At 34.7% G+C, this 16,353-nt stretch overlaps 2 protein-coding genes across 4 annotated transcripts in view; both read right to left on the bottom strand.

Moving 5' to 3' along the window:
- The window catches only part of LOC106718198 (WASH complex subunit 1), a 40,288-nt gene extending 23,978 nt beyond the window's left edge, over window positions 1-16,310 (bottom strand). For 2 of the 3 annotated variants that reach the window (XM_014512211.2, XM_045679724.1), the window contains exons 1-4: window positions 11,973-12,050; window positions 11,395-11,797; window positions 11,023-11,319; window positions 9,715-10,091 (exon numbers count right to left, since the gene is read on the bottom strand). In XM_014512211.2, the coding sequence (XP_014367697.2) occupies window positions 9,715-10,091; window positions 11,023-11,319; window positions 11,395-11,769 (1,049 nt within the window). In that variant the 5' untranslated portion in view covers window positions 11,770-11,797; window positions 11,973-12,050. Of the gene's footprint in view, window positions 1-9,714; window positions 10,092-11,022; window positions 11,320-11,394; window positions 11,798-11,972; window positions 12,051-16,249 lie in introns of those variants that run through there. The other variant, XM_014512210.2, reaches the window with a different exon arrangement.
- Window positions 12,175-16,292, bottom strand: LOC106718197 (cytokine receptor). The gene has a single exon (XM_014512208.2). The coding sequence runs from the start codon at window positions 15,937-15,939 to the stop codon at window positions 12,175-12,177; it is 3,765 nt and encodes a 1,254-aa protein (XP_014367694.2). The 5' UTR covers window positions 15,940-16,292.
- Window positions 16,311-16,353: the final 43 nt, after the last annotated feature.

The raw sequence follows: 16,353 nt of genomic DNA on the forward strand, positions 1-16,353 counted from the left end.
AGATAGTTGAAATAGCCAGTCTCTCATTTTAATTAGTTTCATTAGCAGGCTTGATCAAAGGGAGGCATTTTAATTAACTAAATTATTATATTCAGCGAACTTTTAACAGTCTGCGTACTCAGTCTAAATTCTTGAAATACCTTTATTAAACATAGGTTATCCCGCAAAGTCTTTTGAATCTTCAAAACACACAGAATACATTCAAGAAAATATCATTATAAAGTATGGGTTCTTTAGGAAAAGGTTCTTTGGGCATAAAAAGGTTAAGATTTGGGACGAAACAAACATCCATACTTAAACGGACCTCAATGTTACGGACAGCATATCACACTAATATTATAAATGCGAATGTTTAGATGGATGTTTGTTTTCAACGTATCTCCGTAACGGCTCAACGGATCTTGACGAAATTTGGCACAGATGTAGAACATAATCTTGAAGAACACATAGGCAACTTATTAAGTTTTTTTTTTCAAATTCCGCGCGGACGGACAGCTAGTTGATTAATAAAAGAAACTAAAACAAACTAATTCATAACTGTAGTACTGTGGCGTCACACTCGAGGAAATATTTACATTTCGCTGGAAGAAATACGAGTAATTTTAAAACAAAAACATTTCGTGCGTTCCGAGAGTGCGCAGCCGGAATTTCGGTTCAGAGCAATAACAAAGCAATATTTTGCAAATAATACAATGAACACATCCGATCGATGTAAGACTTCTCCAGAAGCTTTTTGGTATTAATGACGTCACAAATAACTGCCGAGAGATCTAAAATTATCGTAACTTCCAGAGAAATTTAAAGAGGATTACATATAAGAGAAAAACAAACATGAACAAAGCAATATTATTTGTTACTATATTCTGTCTTCATAACTTTAGGATTAGATTAAGTACAATCATATTTACAAACAAGTATCAAATAACTAAAAATCCAAGCTCACGTTTTATAAAAAACGAAATATAGTTATACAATCGCCCGCGACACCGTCCGCGCTAAATTAAAAAAAAACGTAATAAGTAGCCTATGTCTTCCAGACTATGTTCTACATCTCTGCCAAATTTCATCAAGATCCGTTCAGCAGTTCCAGAGATACCTTCAAACAAACATCCATCCGTCTAAACATTCGCATTTATAATACTAGTAAGAAGTAAGATTACAAAATACATTTTCATACTCAGTTGTATTCATTAAAATTCTTTAACACAAACAAGTCGCGTATTTGACACAGACGAGTTGAAATGCCATTTATGGTTAAAAACGTGCAAACTATAGATACTAGCAATACTAACGGCATCGGAGATGGCGTGCCAGATAACTTGGCCGGTCAGACCGATGGCACGAGGGCCAATGTCGCTCCATGTCCTGGAAATCGGAATGGCCGACCTTGCGAGGTATCGCAAACAGCACGCTCACAGAAATATTTGTACAAATATAACCTTGTTCAAATTTTTATTATCAGTTATAAAGTATCAAATTTGTTTGTGCTTATTACATTTGTAGATTTGTATATATTTTAATATTATATTATTTACTTGTATTTTAAGAGTATTCGAAAACTCATATTAAATTTAAATAATATTCCACTTATTAGAGACAGCAATAATGTTATTATTAAATCAGCTTAATATGGAGACAAATAAATCATAATTTACTGAACACTGAACATAAAAGTGCTCTAGCAAAAATTATTTTCAAATTATAGAAGCACGCTAGCAATTAATTACGAAGTAAATGAGCTTCAATTATAAAACTCATAAACGAATAAAACAAATTTTAATTAAAACATTTTTCTTAAGATTAATATAATTAGTATTTATTCACGCACTAGCTGTCACCCGCAACTCCGTCCGCGCAGAATAAAAAAAAACTTAATGAGTTCTTCCAGGCTATGTTCTACATCTATACGAAATTTCAGCGACATTCATGCAGCCGTTCTGGAGATACCTTCAAACATCCATCCATCCATTCATATGTCGAAACATTCATCATCAGCTCACTAAAAGACCCCACCGAGGGGCTCGGCAACCTACCCTACCCTTATGGGCGACTAGGGCATAGTCAACGACGCTGGTCAAGTGCGGGTTGGTTGAGTTCACACATATCATTGAATTTCTTCTCAGACATGTGCAGGTTGCATCACAATGTTTTCCTTCACCGTTAGAACGTCGGATAAATGTACATATGTAAATCGAAAACACATTGGTACATGGCGGGATTCGAACCCAGGACCTGATTGCAAATCAAGTGCTTAACCCCTGAGCCACCGACGCTCCCATTTATAATATTAGTAAGATATAGCTTCATGTTATAATGCATGGCAACATTCGAACATTACAAGAGATGCTTACGCAGGTTTGTTCATAAAAAGAAAACTCTATCTGTTACAAAGTATTTATCACCAGTTACAATTGCTCTTAGAATCTTAAAGGTTGCTATCTAATCAAAACAAGGACATATTTTCAAACGCGCAAATGACACCATTAATTATGTCATAATCAATAAAAAAAACTAAGTGTTACAAGAATTGTGTATTACAGTCCTAGGCCAAGTTAATAAATCATTTGGATTTAAAAATAAAAAATATAATTGTATCAGTCGGAACATTTTCCTTAAATAGAGATAATACTGTATGACTAATCTTACTAATATTATAAATGCGAATATTTAGATGGATGTTTGTTTGAAGGTATCTCCAGAACGGCTTTACAGATCTCGATGAAATTTTGCATAGATGTAGATGATAGTCTGGAAGACCACATAGGCTACTTATACTTATTATGTTGTTTTTTTAAATCCGCGCGGACGTATTCGCGGGCGACAAGTAGTTCATTAATAAATTCTTGGTATCTATATAATATCTTGCTTTGATATTAATAATTATTTTGATACACGAATAATTTGATGGAATATTTTGATTGTTTATTTACAATGAAATTGGATTTTATAGCCTATGTATTTATACACACTTTTAAAAATCCAATTAAAAATTAAATTAAAAAACTAATCGTATCCATTTACTTCAACATCAACATACACTTTCTGTCAATTTTGACAGTTGTTTATTAACAAAACAATCAAGTTGTTAGAAAACAGTATTATCGATTCGATAGTGTTGTTATCTTTGCTCATCATTAACTTGACTCATATTGAACGCAACAAAAAGGTAAAATTCTTCCGAAATTTGTAAATACGGCGGTGATTCGTGGAATAGAACACGGAATCTACACGTATCAAATTAATGTTTCTTTTAAAATAATTACGCGTGTGTTATTTATACAAAATAAAGAAAGAAGTACGTAGTATAGATAATATAGATAAATAGTGGGCAAATTAGAATAAATGTTATCTATTTAGTATGAACACATTGAAAAAGAAATATAAGATTTGATAACAAAGCAGTTTTTTACTTCGCTAACGCTAATTGTTCAGTGAATAGCAAATTATTGTTAATTTAAAGTTACGTTAGAGTTTTTGCAATTAAGATTTAAAATATCTAACCTTGTATTTAGCACTTAATGTTTTAAATTAACGTATGGATAATTCCAAGAATTAATACATTTCACACATGTGACGTCATTAATTTAGTGACAACAGCTCTTAACCTACTCTGGACCACGGGGAAACTCGTATACTCAAAACTGGAGTATAATACTGTCTCCTTATTTTTTCTAACAAGATTAGTTAACACGTTCAATGCCACTATGACTTTTGGGTACTAAAGTGATCTCGCAGAGAAAATCGGTAGCATTGAATGTGTTAACAGATGACGTAGCAGCACGTATACGAAACTTCGACAATCGTTAAACGCAATGCAAACAATTCGCGGGGATTTCTTTTTCTACAAATCGTGATAAGGCCATATGTCAACAGCTTCGTTAATTATACAAAATTACGCACGACCTCAACTATATGAGTTGTTTCGGCTCGCAATTAGGACTAAGTCTACGAAACATATAAATACGAAAAGTTATATGTTTTGAACCATTTTTATACACCTTTTTATAATGAATAAACTAGCGCTTCGCCACGATCCCACCTTTAAGTGTTGATGGCCAGACAAGACGCCCTAGCTTACTAAATAATTATTCATAGTCTAGTTTTAAAGACACCTACGTCAATTAATTGTTCTCCTTCTAAGGGAGACATTATTCTTAGAAGAAAAAAAAAATAATAATAATGCATTTGCCGCTGGTGTACGCGGGGAGACATCTACAGAGTCAAACATCGACTTTATTTGTACAAAACAGCTCGCCGGAATGTACACGCGGCCTTTGTTTTCCAAGTGGCTGCTTCCACTTAGCCACAGTACCGAGAAGTGAGCGCTTTGTAAACACCCCCTATTCTCGACTACTTGCTTATATCGGTTCGTATCGAGAGCTAGTTAATTTGCTTTTGATTCGTTTTCGATTTCTTTTCATCCTTAAAATTTATTATTAGCAGTTTATTGCGTCATTCTTTAATACGTCATGTCGCGACCTTATGTAACAGCTTTGCACAGAGTTATGAGTACAGTACTTAATAAATAGCTTGCTATGTACTTTAAATTACTTTTTAAAAAATAACTGCATAATTTTAGATATTACGTCTTTCATTCTAAAGGATTGAAAGGTTTTCCGAGGAAGATTTTCTTTTGCGCATAACTTTTGTAATAAATCCAACAGTATCTTTTGATAAATATCTTTCTTCCAGCCACAATAACCTTGAAAAGATATACTAAATACATGTTAAGATTTAATTAGCAATATTTCTATATAATCCAAACTAATTATAAATACATTACGTAGCGAGCAGGAAAATGAGTATTACACGTTATAAACGTATTACTACGTCAGCACAAACTCTTGGTAACGTTGAGTGTGACGCATGCAGGAATGCCCGATTTCTTGTATTGCGGATCTCTACAAGTAGTGGGGATCTACGAGCTTGAATGTACCGGAAATGACAACTTCAAAGTGACATCGTCGCTTAGTTAACTCCTTTAATCAAGCCTATATGTTTTTAAATGTTATTATTGTTAGTTTGCAAATAAAGATATGAATAAGTAGTTATCTCAATTTAGAATTACAATATAAATATAACAGTAAACAGATAAGATTAATTAAGGAGTATATTACGGAATTTGTTTTTCCGACTGAAACTATTAGCAAAAGATTTTGTTTAAATTCGCCGAATGTAGCGAAGAGACGTTAAATGTAAATACAATCAAAATCTGTTATAACGACATCGAAGGGACTACTCATATTGAGTCGTAAAAACCGATAGTTGTAACAACCGGTGACAGGTATTAATAGGAAAGATATGTAATAACATTCAGCCAGGACCTTTGATTTTGGTCAATTTAACCGGTATGTTGTTCTAAACGATGTCGCTATAAACGGTTTTGACTGTATTCACAAAAGTAATGCGTTCATTAAATTAGAATCAAACTCTATACCATCTCGTATGAACAGCCATGCTTTGTAAACAGCATTAACATTGAAGCGTAATTTTGTCGAGTTTAGGCTAATTTGTTGAAGAAATGTCATGTAATTTTAGTTCAAACATTTAACCGAAACTATGTGTAGATCGAGCTCATATCGAAAACGATAAGAGCGCAAAACGACACAGTTCGCCGAACGACGCGCGTGCCCGTGACTGATTAAATCTCGTCGACTAAACAACGAGATAAAAATTCGGCTAGACCTTACAGGAACAGGTTATATACCACTGAGAGTAGGTTTTTGGTATAAACTGTCGTTAAATAATAACCAAAAATAAAAATTTAATTGAACCCCTCGCAGTTATGCTGAAATAGGTATAACAAAGAAAAGAATAAATACCATACTCTATATGTTCATAAGCTCTTGAGTATTTTCGAAAAAAGTTGAATCTTCAATTCTTCTAGCCAGCTATATAAATAACAAAATAATCCAAAATTTATGGTCTATCAGAGAACACAATTTCGGTGGGCTCTCTATAGTTACGGCCGCACCAAGACGTTTCGAATCGCATTTAATCCCACGTTATGGGGTTTATCCTATTTGTAATTCCTCGGGAGCCAGGCTGGAGGTTAAATGACCCATAACTATGATTCTAAGCCGCTCGGTAAGTGTGTGGATTTACATTTTTCTACGAAAAGGAATCTATTACGTCTCCCTTTTGTAGACGGGGGCGGTACTGCTTTACAATTCATGTAAGCACACTATTAAGGCGCGGTGGACAAAAAATCACAATATTGAATTAGATACGTGTCGGGAAAAGACCGCTCATTGCTCTTTTATCACAAAGATGATGCCGCATATCAAATGCTTCTTATATATTACCTATATATAAGCATTTACGTACATATAACCATTATACACATAACCAGTATATTATATACATAATTATACAGAGTAACTTTTTGTAAATAATTTAAACAAGCGTTTGACCACAAACCTGCATATAATGAAACAACAGTTGGATTATGACTAGAAAAAGCTAATAATAATTTTATTGATATATTTTAATCCTAAATTATGTAATTTATCCATCCACTAGCTTTTACCCGCGACTTCGTCCGCGCGGAATAAAAAAAATGCACACAAGATAAAAGAGTTCCTATGTCTGTCTCCTAGTTCTTTCTAAGCTACCTCCCCATCAATTTTCAGCTAAATCAGTTCAACCGATCTTGAGTCATAAATAGTGTAACTAACACGACTTTCTTTTATATATATAGATATATAGATAAGATATCATTATTTACATTATACCTCCGTCATTAAATAGAATTATTGTTTTTTTTACCGTTCGATAAAAAAAAAGATACGAATTCTTAACATTTCCCGTTGAATGTTCGATAAACAGAAAAAAGCAATTTGTCGCTGTTACCATTTCAAAATGATAATGTTGATTATAGGAATTTTATCAGAACGTTGCGTCGGGACGTCCATGTTCCTGTCCTAATAGATAAGCGGAACAAAAATAACCCGAGTTCTTTAAACTAGACCAACGATAGAATGCACAAGTAGGTCAACTAATGTTCTTATACATACGTCCTATGCGACAGTGGCATTTATTTTAGTTATAAAAAGAATACATTAAAAAAGTAAACTTACATTATTCTTTAATACATAATTAAAACCAAAAATAAATTAAAGTCTTGTAATAATACATTGTTGTGTTTGTTTTGTCAAACAGAATGACAGTACGTAATTGAATATTATTTAAAAATGGCATATTTCATATACATTTTTATGGATTTGCGTTAGTGATAACGAAAAACCATTTTTTTTATTATTGCCTGTCTGTCTGCATGTATGTCTATCCGCAAGGCCGCGTTTGTACCGGGTAATCTCCATAACGGCTGGTCTGATTTTGACGGGACTTTAACAGGAAGCTGATGCATACTGGCATGTTATACCTAAGCTAAAATTTTTCTTCGTTGACGAATTCGCCGTTAATATGTACATATTACGAGTAATGGTGTATACTACAAGTTTATTATTGATTTAAAACATAACAATTAATAAAGTCTTTCAAGTCAGTGAAGTGCCTTAATAAATAAATAAATCAATCTAACGCCTATCCGTAAGTCAGTCAGTACTATCAAGTATGAGCATATTGATCGATGTACTACAGCTATGATTACTAAAGTGGTCCTCCAGGACCTAGGACCACCAAATACTTGAAGTGGGGGGATGAATCATAGCGGGAATTAAAGTTAAGGGTTCCCTAGAATAACTGTAACACTTGATGGTTCACCAGTAAAATTTTGAAACTACAATAATAAATAGTTCGGATTCAGTAATTGCATTCTACAAATCTCCGTACTGTAAGCGAAATAAGACAGAACAATGGTAAAAATATAATTTGAATTGTTTGGAAAAATAACGAGAAGATTCATCATTTATACTAAAGTCAAGTTATTTATATGCATGATAGAGATAAAGAAAATCAACTACTAAATAAAAGTTGTGAGATAAACATAATTTATAACCCCCTTATCATTTAATAAGGGTACCACAGTCGTAGATTTTTTTACTATAACAAAGCTGAAGAGATTGTTTGGCATCCTAAGGTGAAAAGACTTTCCACTTTGACAGTCACCCCAAATCTTATCGAATATAATCCAAACCTAACCCAAGCAACACCATATTTTACTTCCGACCTTTTTGGTATTCATACAATAAAATTAATTACAGTAAGATAGTAATAAAAAAAAATTAAAACGATTTACGTAATGGTAGATTATTTTTTTTCCAACCCCACGTCAAAGACCCTCGGGCGATAACAGTTTCAATCTCGGAACATATGGCGTTTGAAAAAAAAACAGGTAGAAAACATAATCGCTAATGTGTGAAACTGGCATTAGAAAAAAAAAACTAACATGTGGCGTTTAAGGTTCAGGGGACAAAGGTTTCTTTGCTTAGTAGTTTACTTTCGGTAACACGACCTCGCAGTCAAAGTATACATTTAGAAAAAAACTAAATTTAGTAACATATATGTCAGTGAACTTTGATAAATCAACTGTTATCTGTATATATAAAAGAAAGTCGTGTTAGTTACACCATTTATAACTCAAGAACGGCTGAATCGATTTGACTGAAAATTGGTGGGCAGGTAGCTTAGAACCAGGAAACGGACATAGGATAATTTTTACCCCATTTTCTATTTTTTTTTTATTCCGCGCGGACGGAGTCGCGGGTAAAAGCTAGTTACTCATAAATGTATGATGTAAAAGTCTACAAAATGAGCGAATCCTTTCATTTTAGACTAGTGGGCCTATCAGGAATATTTACGACAATCGTTTTTGTATCGTCATCGTAAATATTGCCCTAATTAGTAAGAGATTTTTGAGGTACGTGATAATACAAATTTAAAAACAATTTTTGCCCATGAAAGTACTATTGTCACAAATATTCAGAACTATGATAAATTTTATGGTATTGATAAAACACGATAGCATGAATTAAATAAAAATTTAGTCATAGACAAGCATCAATTAATAAAATTGGTATGTTTATTAAATTTCTAACCTAATATTCCTAATATGTTTGAATAATACCAGTCTATTGATTTATTTATCGTAATAAAAGATAATATCGTCATCATAAGCTTTTGCCTTAGAAACTCTATGTAATTACATCTTACATTACATACAATCTTCGTAGAATGCCTTTATTGCTTTCGAAACAATCTAGGATTAATGAAGAACAAGTTTAAAGTGGACAGAACTTGTAATAATAGCCTTCAAAATTATCGGTTTGAAGTAACTTGTCAATTGTCTTGACTTTGAAAATCTAGTTATTAATTCATGAACATCTCAATGAACTATTTTAATTAAATTGTTAGAGAATTAGATTCGCTGAGAAATCACAAGTTATGGTACTCATACTCTACAAGCTACGAAAGTACATATGTATTTAAAAAAATCAATCCAACTAATTCACCCCTAGCGGACGTCATAACAAGTCAACAGCTAGGTGAATTTTAAAGTCACATATTTCAAAAAAATGTTTGTGGGTTTTTACTTCAAATTATGCGGAAAACGATACCAAATGCCTGCGCACACATTATAATTTTGTAACTTTTATGTTACGTTGTGTACAAATCCTCAAGGTTTAGATATTAATCATTCTTGAAACTTGGAATATTTTGACACACGTTCACGAAAACAAAAATTAAAACAACACACAACATACAACACTAATTTTAAAATATTCAAAATGTTTATAGAATATAAAATTTTACCTTATGTTGTGTAGGGTCGGGACCTCCATCGGCGGCGGCGGTGGCGGTGGAGGCGGTGGAGGCGGCGGAGGCGGCGGCGGACTGGCCAGCACAGGCGGCACTGCCACAGGAATTGATGGAGGAACTGTCACACTTGGAACTGGCGGTGGAGCGTCCGGTATGTCCGGAACCTGAACTGGAACCGATACCGGGGTCGGTTCCCCCACGTCCGGCAACTGCTCCAGATCCAGGTCCGTAAGATCGGGGACTGTGATGTTGGTATCGGGCGACGTGATCGCGGACGGAGCTATCGAACCGTCATTGGTAACGGAGAATTGCACGTCCCCGGCCACACCCGGTAAGTGGGGAAGGTCCAGGGGCATGTCCAACTCCGGTACCTAAAGAAAGGATACCATTTAGATTCATAGATTCACAGATTTATCACGATTAACAAAACCATACAACGAAACAATTTTCGACAAAATTCATAATTGTTTATAGTACAAGGTACTATTTATTATCAAATGCTATTTAAAATGATACTTCAATGAAGCTTCTCAGAAAAACTGGTTCTTTATTGCATAATGTCCTTTTTAAATTAGTACTTTAATATTTTAAATCACACCAATTCTTTATCCCAAATGTCATATTTTTTTCACCCACGACCGACCGTAATTTATGATCATTAAAAAAGGTCAATTAACCTTTATTAAGCTCTTCAAATTCGGAGAGTTTAAAAATTAATTAATGATATATAATATTTCCTTATAATAAAATATCTTACTAATATTATAAATGTGAATGTTTGGATGGATGATGATTGTTTCCAGAACGACTCAACGGATCTTAATGAAATTTAGCATAGATGTAGAACATAGTCTGGAAGAACACATAAGCTATTTATTAAGATTTTTTTAATTCCACGCGGACGGAGTTGCGGGCGATAACTAGTATAAAATATAAGGAAAAATTAAAAAAAATCTGGGAAATACCTATTGACTAAAACTTTCTGATCATTGATAAAACGGTTTGCCGTTTATAAAAATAACAGCGATATGGTAAATGATATATCCTGTTCTTTGTATAAATAAATCTTATTTTTTGCAATCGGTTAACATCCATCCATCCATCTAAACTTTCGCACTTATTATATTGGTAAGATTCTATTCCCGTATAAAACTAATCGTACCACAACTAGTTAGAAAACTATGAAATTATTTACGATTAATTTTGGACTTATCTAATTCGAATTAAATAGTTTTGAAAACAGACCAACATAGAACGCGACAAGGTAAATAAAACCATTTGATTATATTTTATATAACTTACCATTCCCATTCCCGGCGCATACATATACTCATCGGCTTCCCGTTTCAGTACATTCCTCTTGACAATAGACGGGGGTGCCTCTTCCAATGACACTTTGTTTTCATCATTGGTTATAGTCGTAGGCACGTAAGCCGGCACCTTGCTGCTACTCCGTATGTATGGACTCTCATCCGTATTGAAGATTAGTAGGTCCCCTACTGTCGTCACATTACTTATCACAGAATCCAAATCATTATCGGTTTTCGTATTCAAATCTTTACAATCTGCTACTTTTACGTGATAGAAATGTAATTTTTCCTATAGTAAAAAAAAAGTGTTTGAGTAAAAAAGTAAATAGTGACCATGTTTAATTTTAAAATTCAGTAATAATACCTGTATCTTTTTATCGTTGGACTGCTTCTGAGTTACTCCACTCAGTATAATATTTTGAGGTTCATGTTGGTAGCAATCTAGGTCGAATATGGATTTATAATGGTTGTGTACTATAGAAGTTGGGTACTTAGCACTCGAGAATACTTTAATCGCTTTCTGCATGCCAGTAAGTTTTGCAACTTTAGCTTTTGATATTTCAATCCTTTGTTTCAATTTATATGTTTTATCCATGTTCTGATTAATCCTAAGAGACACGCGAGCGAACACGTCTTCAACTATCCCATTGAGATTATCGAGAGTTTCGGCTATTTGCAGAATGCTCTCCTCCATGCTTAGATCGTTCGGTATCAAATTAATTTTGTAGATACCCTCCATTATTGACTATTTTGTGATCGTAGAAATTCTGTAACAAATATATAAGTAGTTACAATCATACTACGCAAATAATCTAATAATTAAAACACTTATTCTCATAATGGTTCAAACTAGAGTTAATCATAGTGCAGAAAAGCCGAAAAATTATTAGGTTATTGAGCAAAAAACACATGTTATAAAATATTGAAAAATTGGAGTCTTACCCACGACTTCTTTAAAATGACCTAAAATAAATTAATAAGGCACAAGAATTATCACTAGACGACACATCTGATTTCTTGTGTTAAATTATATATGTCCAATATTTTTATATAGCACTCAATAAAGTTAAACTAGTTCAATATTTACAATTCAGTCACTAAGGAGTCTATCAGTACTGTGTCACTATTCTAGGCGTTTATTGACTCAATTCTTATTGGCGTTTATCGTCCGCGAGTCCGCGAGTAAGGTGTGAAGGTTATCGTTGGCAGGATCGGTGCTCCAGGAGAAGCGGCAGTAAGCGTCGGGAGACATCGTGGGGTCCAGCACGGCGGACTCCTCAGCGAGCTGTCCCGCATACAGCATATTGTTCAGATGCTTGTTGATCACCACGTCTTCCGGACTCACGTAGCCGTTGGAAGCGGACGGTTTTAATGGCACGGTATTACGTACGTTCGACTTAAGACTAGGAATGGCATCTAACGACTGTAACTGAATGTAGCTACTGTCCGCACTGGGTTTGACGGAGGCTGGCAAGGTGGGCATCGACGGCAAGCTTTCCGGACCCAACAATTTTGATGGAGACGTCACTAATTTGGGGAACGTCAATGCAGACTTGGGTTGTGTGTCTTCGGGTCGAACATACCCCGAAGAGGGAGGCGGTTGACTTGGCACACCCGGTGATGAAATTCCAGAATTAAATACGGGTGGTGACAATCCCGCCATCACGTAACTAGAACTCGCAGGCTGTGTGGCAGAGATTTGCGAAACACTCATATTAGGAGTGGGCACAGACTGTACGTAACCAGTTGATGATTTCACGACAGGTTGCACATAGCCACTTGTTGGATTTTTCTTAAAACTGTTATCAACATAGTATGATGGGTTTTCTCTGAAGCTCTTTATTTCGTCAGTTGCAGAGTCCATTTCTTGATTTTGATTAGTTTCGTCGTCTTTTATTGGTTCAGCTTCCAACTGCAGTGATGAATTAGAACCATCGTCTGAAGTGGAAACTTGCCTATCTACTGGCTCTCGAGACGAATCAGATAGTGCGGTGCTATCGGTGTGATCGCTAGCAGCACAATTGTCATTGGTTTTCTGTTTAGTATCTGTAGATGACACTGTGGTTTTATCAGGAAGCAGTAACGCTTCATCAGATGATGGCTTTTCATCTTTATTAGATGGATTCCAACTTCCAAAAGTATACTTAGATATATCTTTTTCTGGTATTCCTAAACCACTGGGCAGAACAGGCTTAATATCCTCCATTTTTCTATACCTTTTGTACAATTTGATTGACCCATATACAAGACCAATTATTGCAAAAATAATCATTAATATAAATGTTACTGCTAATCCATCCCTACTTCTACAAGCCACTGTACTTGGTTCACTCCATTCTCCATAATAAACATTGCTGACTTTGGATCGGGTAAGATTTACATTCTCTTTATCTGCAAGTGCTCCATGGTCAGGATCTTCGTCACAGTTGACTGCTCTCACTTGATATGTTTCACTCATGATTCCACCTTCACAATGTGTCACAGAAAGTGTCAATTCTGTAGAGTTCATTATTTCTGGTTCCATATCATCTTTAATCCTTCTTATTTGATAAAAATCTACAGTTCCACCTGGTATTTCTGGTTTATCCCATTTCAGAAGATCTGGGTTATTTCTTATTGTAGGAGCCTTAAGTCTGCTAGGTGCACCTATTCTTGTTCTCACGAAAATCCCTTCATTTGGACCAACTTTAGAGCATAAGCCTATAGGAATGTTACAAGCTTGAATGGTCCAAGAATAATTAGTGAAGCCCTGAAGTCCAGTAAGTGTTACAAAGCTTCTCGATGTGTCAGTTCCAGAGACATTATGAACATAAAATTCTTGCCCAAAATTATATATCACATATTTACCAATAATGCCATTCCTGTGCAATGGAGGATCCCAGGATATATTTAAGGAATTACTTTTTACATCCGATATTGTAATATTTCTTGGCTTTGTTGGTGTATCTTCTGAAGTTGTAATGACAGCTGTGGCATTTTCAATATTCTTTAAGCCATAAGTTGTATTCAATGCTATGGTGAATTGATAAGTTCTAAATGGAAGTAAATCTGTGATATTGACTTCCATTTTAGCTGAATCAGAGATGAAAATTGACTGGTTTCCAACAGTTGAATCACATAAACTGCTTGTCTGTATGACAGGGCAGTAAGTTATATTATATCCAGTAATAATACCATCTTGTAATGCACAATCCATGGACCATCTTAATTTGACAAATGATTTTCCAGGAGCATCATACTTTAAATGTACATTGAATCCATACATTGCCATTCCAACTTTAGATATCTCACATTTAGCCCAGATCATACCACTAGTTTTGCTGCCCTTGTTAGCAGAAATTGCAAATTGGTATCTGTAGTCTCCTGGCAGATGTATCACATGATTGTTTTTATAAGATTCTAAAATGGTAAAATTTAAACGACCAGCACATATTTTAGTAGCATTATGTTGACACCAGAATAATGTATAATTATCTATATTATTTATCCCAACCCAAGATAACTCATAGGTTCCATTTTCATAGGCAAGTTTTGTGAATGAGGTGACATCTAAATTACGAGTGTCCCATACAGGAGGTATGTACATGTGACTACTATTTATTGATTGCCCTTTCATATTGTATGACCACACCGATACTTGCATAGCTTCTAAGGGTGCATCATCCAAATAGACGTAACTTAAACTTTTGTTCTTATCAGCTAATAGAGTCTCAGACTTATTACTTTGAGAAACAACCACTTTATATGTAAAATTGGCACCAGCTTCCTCATACTCCTCTAATTGTTTCCAATAGACATATATTATTCTGTTTTTATTATATGTTGCTTGGTCAAACCCCCCTGCTATCATTTCTGGTGGACGGCCAGGTCGCTCACTATCTGTGTAAAATGATATATAACTGAACTCTGACCAAAACTCTTCACTAACTGCCTTTTTTGATTTGATGTAGATTCTAACTTCATACAGCATATGTGCATATGGTAAGTTGTTTAATTGAAATCTATAAGTTTTATTGCTCGGTGGCAGAAATGAAGCATCAACACTATGAAAATAAGCAGTATTATCAATTTTAGCTATTTGATATTCAATTTTATGATCCACACCACAAGGCAGCAAATCCTTCACATTGTTAGGAATGACCCATTGCAATACAACACTATGCGTACCATTATACAACACTTTTAATTTTGATGGAGGATCTGGTTTGACAACTGAGAAATGGTCAACAGTGAAATTCTGTTCATTGCAGCCAAATACATTACATGATATAAGATTGAAATAGAACTCTTCCTCCAGCTGTCTGTAACGAGGCTTACTGCTTGTGTTCCAAGTACAATACCGAGTTTTGTTAGATACTTGAACGGTGCATGGTCTTACTCGATTTCCATTTATTATAAAAGTCAAGGAGTAATTAATGTTGCTGAAAGAGTGTTCAACTGCATGCCACGAGCAGTTCAAAACTTCCAAGTTTTTTGACAAACAGCTAAAATTAGTTACGTTTTCTGGAGGCGAGTCAACCAACACTCGACTTATACAATTCTTATGTGTCTTCTTATTCCTACAGTAATAAGCGATCACTTGCTTGTCTGGCTTTTCATAATACAAACGCCTTGTTGTTTCATTGACTATTTCCGATTCAATTTGCTTCCCATCTACAGTAAATTCGATGTCACTGGCTGAATAATTTTCTCCAACACAAAATATTTCCAATGGTTCACCGTAAAGGACACTGATGTCACCTTGCGGGTACATTGCAACAGTGATGTCTACTCCAAGACATTTCGAAAATATGCAGGGTAAACTGATAAAGCACTTCAACAAAATGCACCAAATCCATGATCGATATAGTCCTTTCCTTGTATTGCACTTCGTTTTTGTACAACGGGAATCTAATGAATTATTTGCCATTACTAAAATTGTCCTAAATAACTCTCGTCACCCACATTACGATTTGGTTTATTGACCGTCGTTTCAAGCTAACTAAGAGAAACGATAAACACATTCCTTGTGTTTTTATCGCGAGCTAAATGGCGCACTGTAGTCCCGACACGATGACACAAGGCAGACTGACAAACTTAACAACTCCACATCACTTATTTATCTATCACCACTGTTACCGTTGAAGTGAAACATGTTTATAGATCACTTTAGATTGCGCGACTGGAAGCCAGATGTACCTATGAAAATTTAATACGCCTTTAATAGCGTAAGTACTTACATAAAATAGAAAGAAAAACTTTGGAATAGTATTTCTGAGTAGCACGAACTTCACTCCGTTGATCTGTCGAAAACAAATCAATCAATTAAAAAAAATGTTACCTT

Source organism: Papilio machaon, chromosome 10 (assembly GCF_912999745.1).
Source record: "Papilio machaon chromosome 10, ilPapMach1.1, whole genome shotgun sequence".
NCBI classification, from domain to species: Eukaryota; Metazoa; Arthropoda; class Insecta; order Lepidoptera; family Papilionidae; genus Papilio; species Papilio machaon.

Coding starts and splice junctions, on each gene's coding strand:
- LOC106718197 (XM_014512208.2), bottom strand. CDS start 15,939: ATGGCAAATAATTCATTAGATTCCCGTTGTACAAAAACGAAGTGCAAT.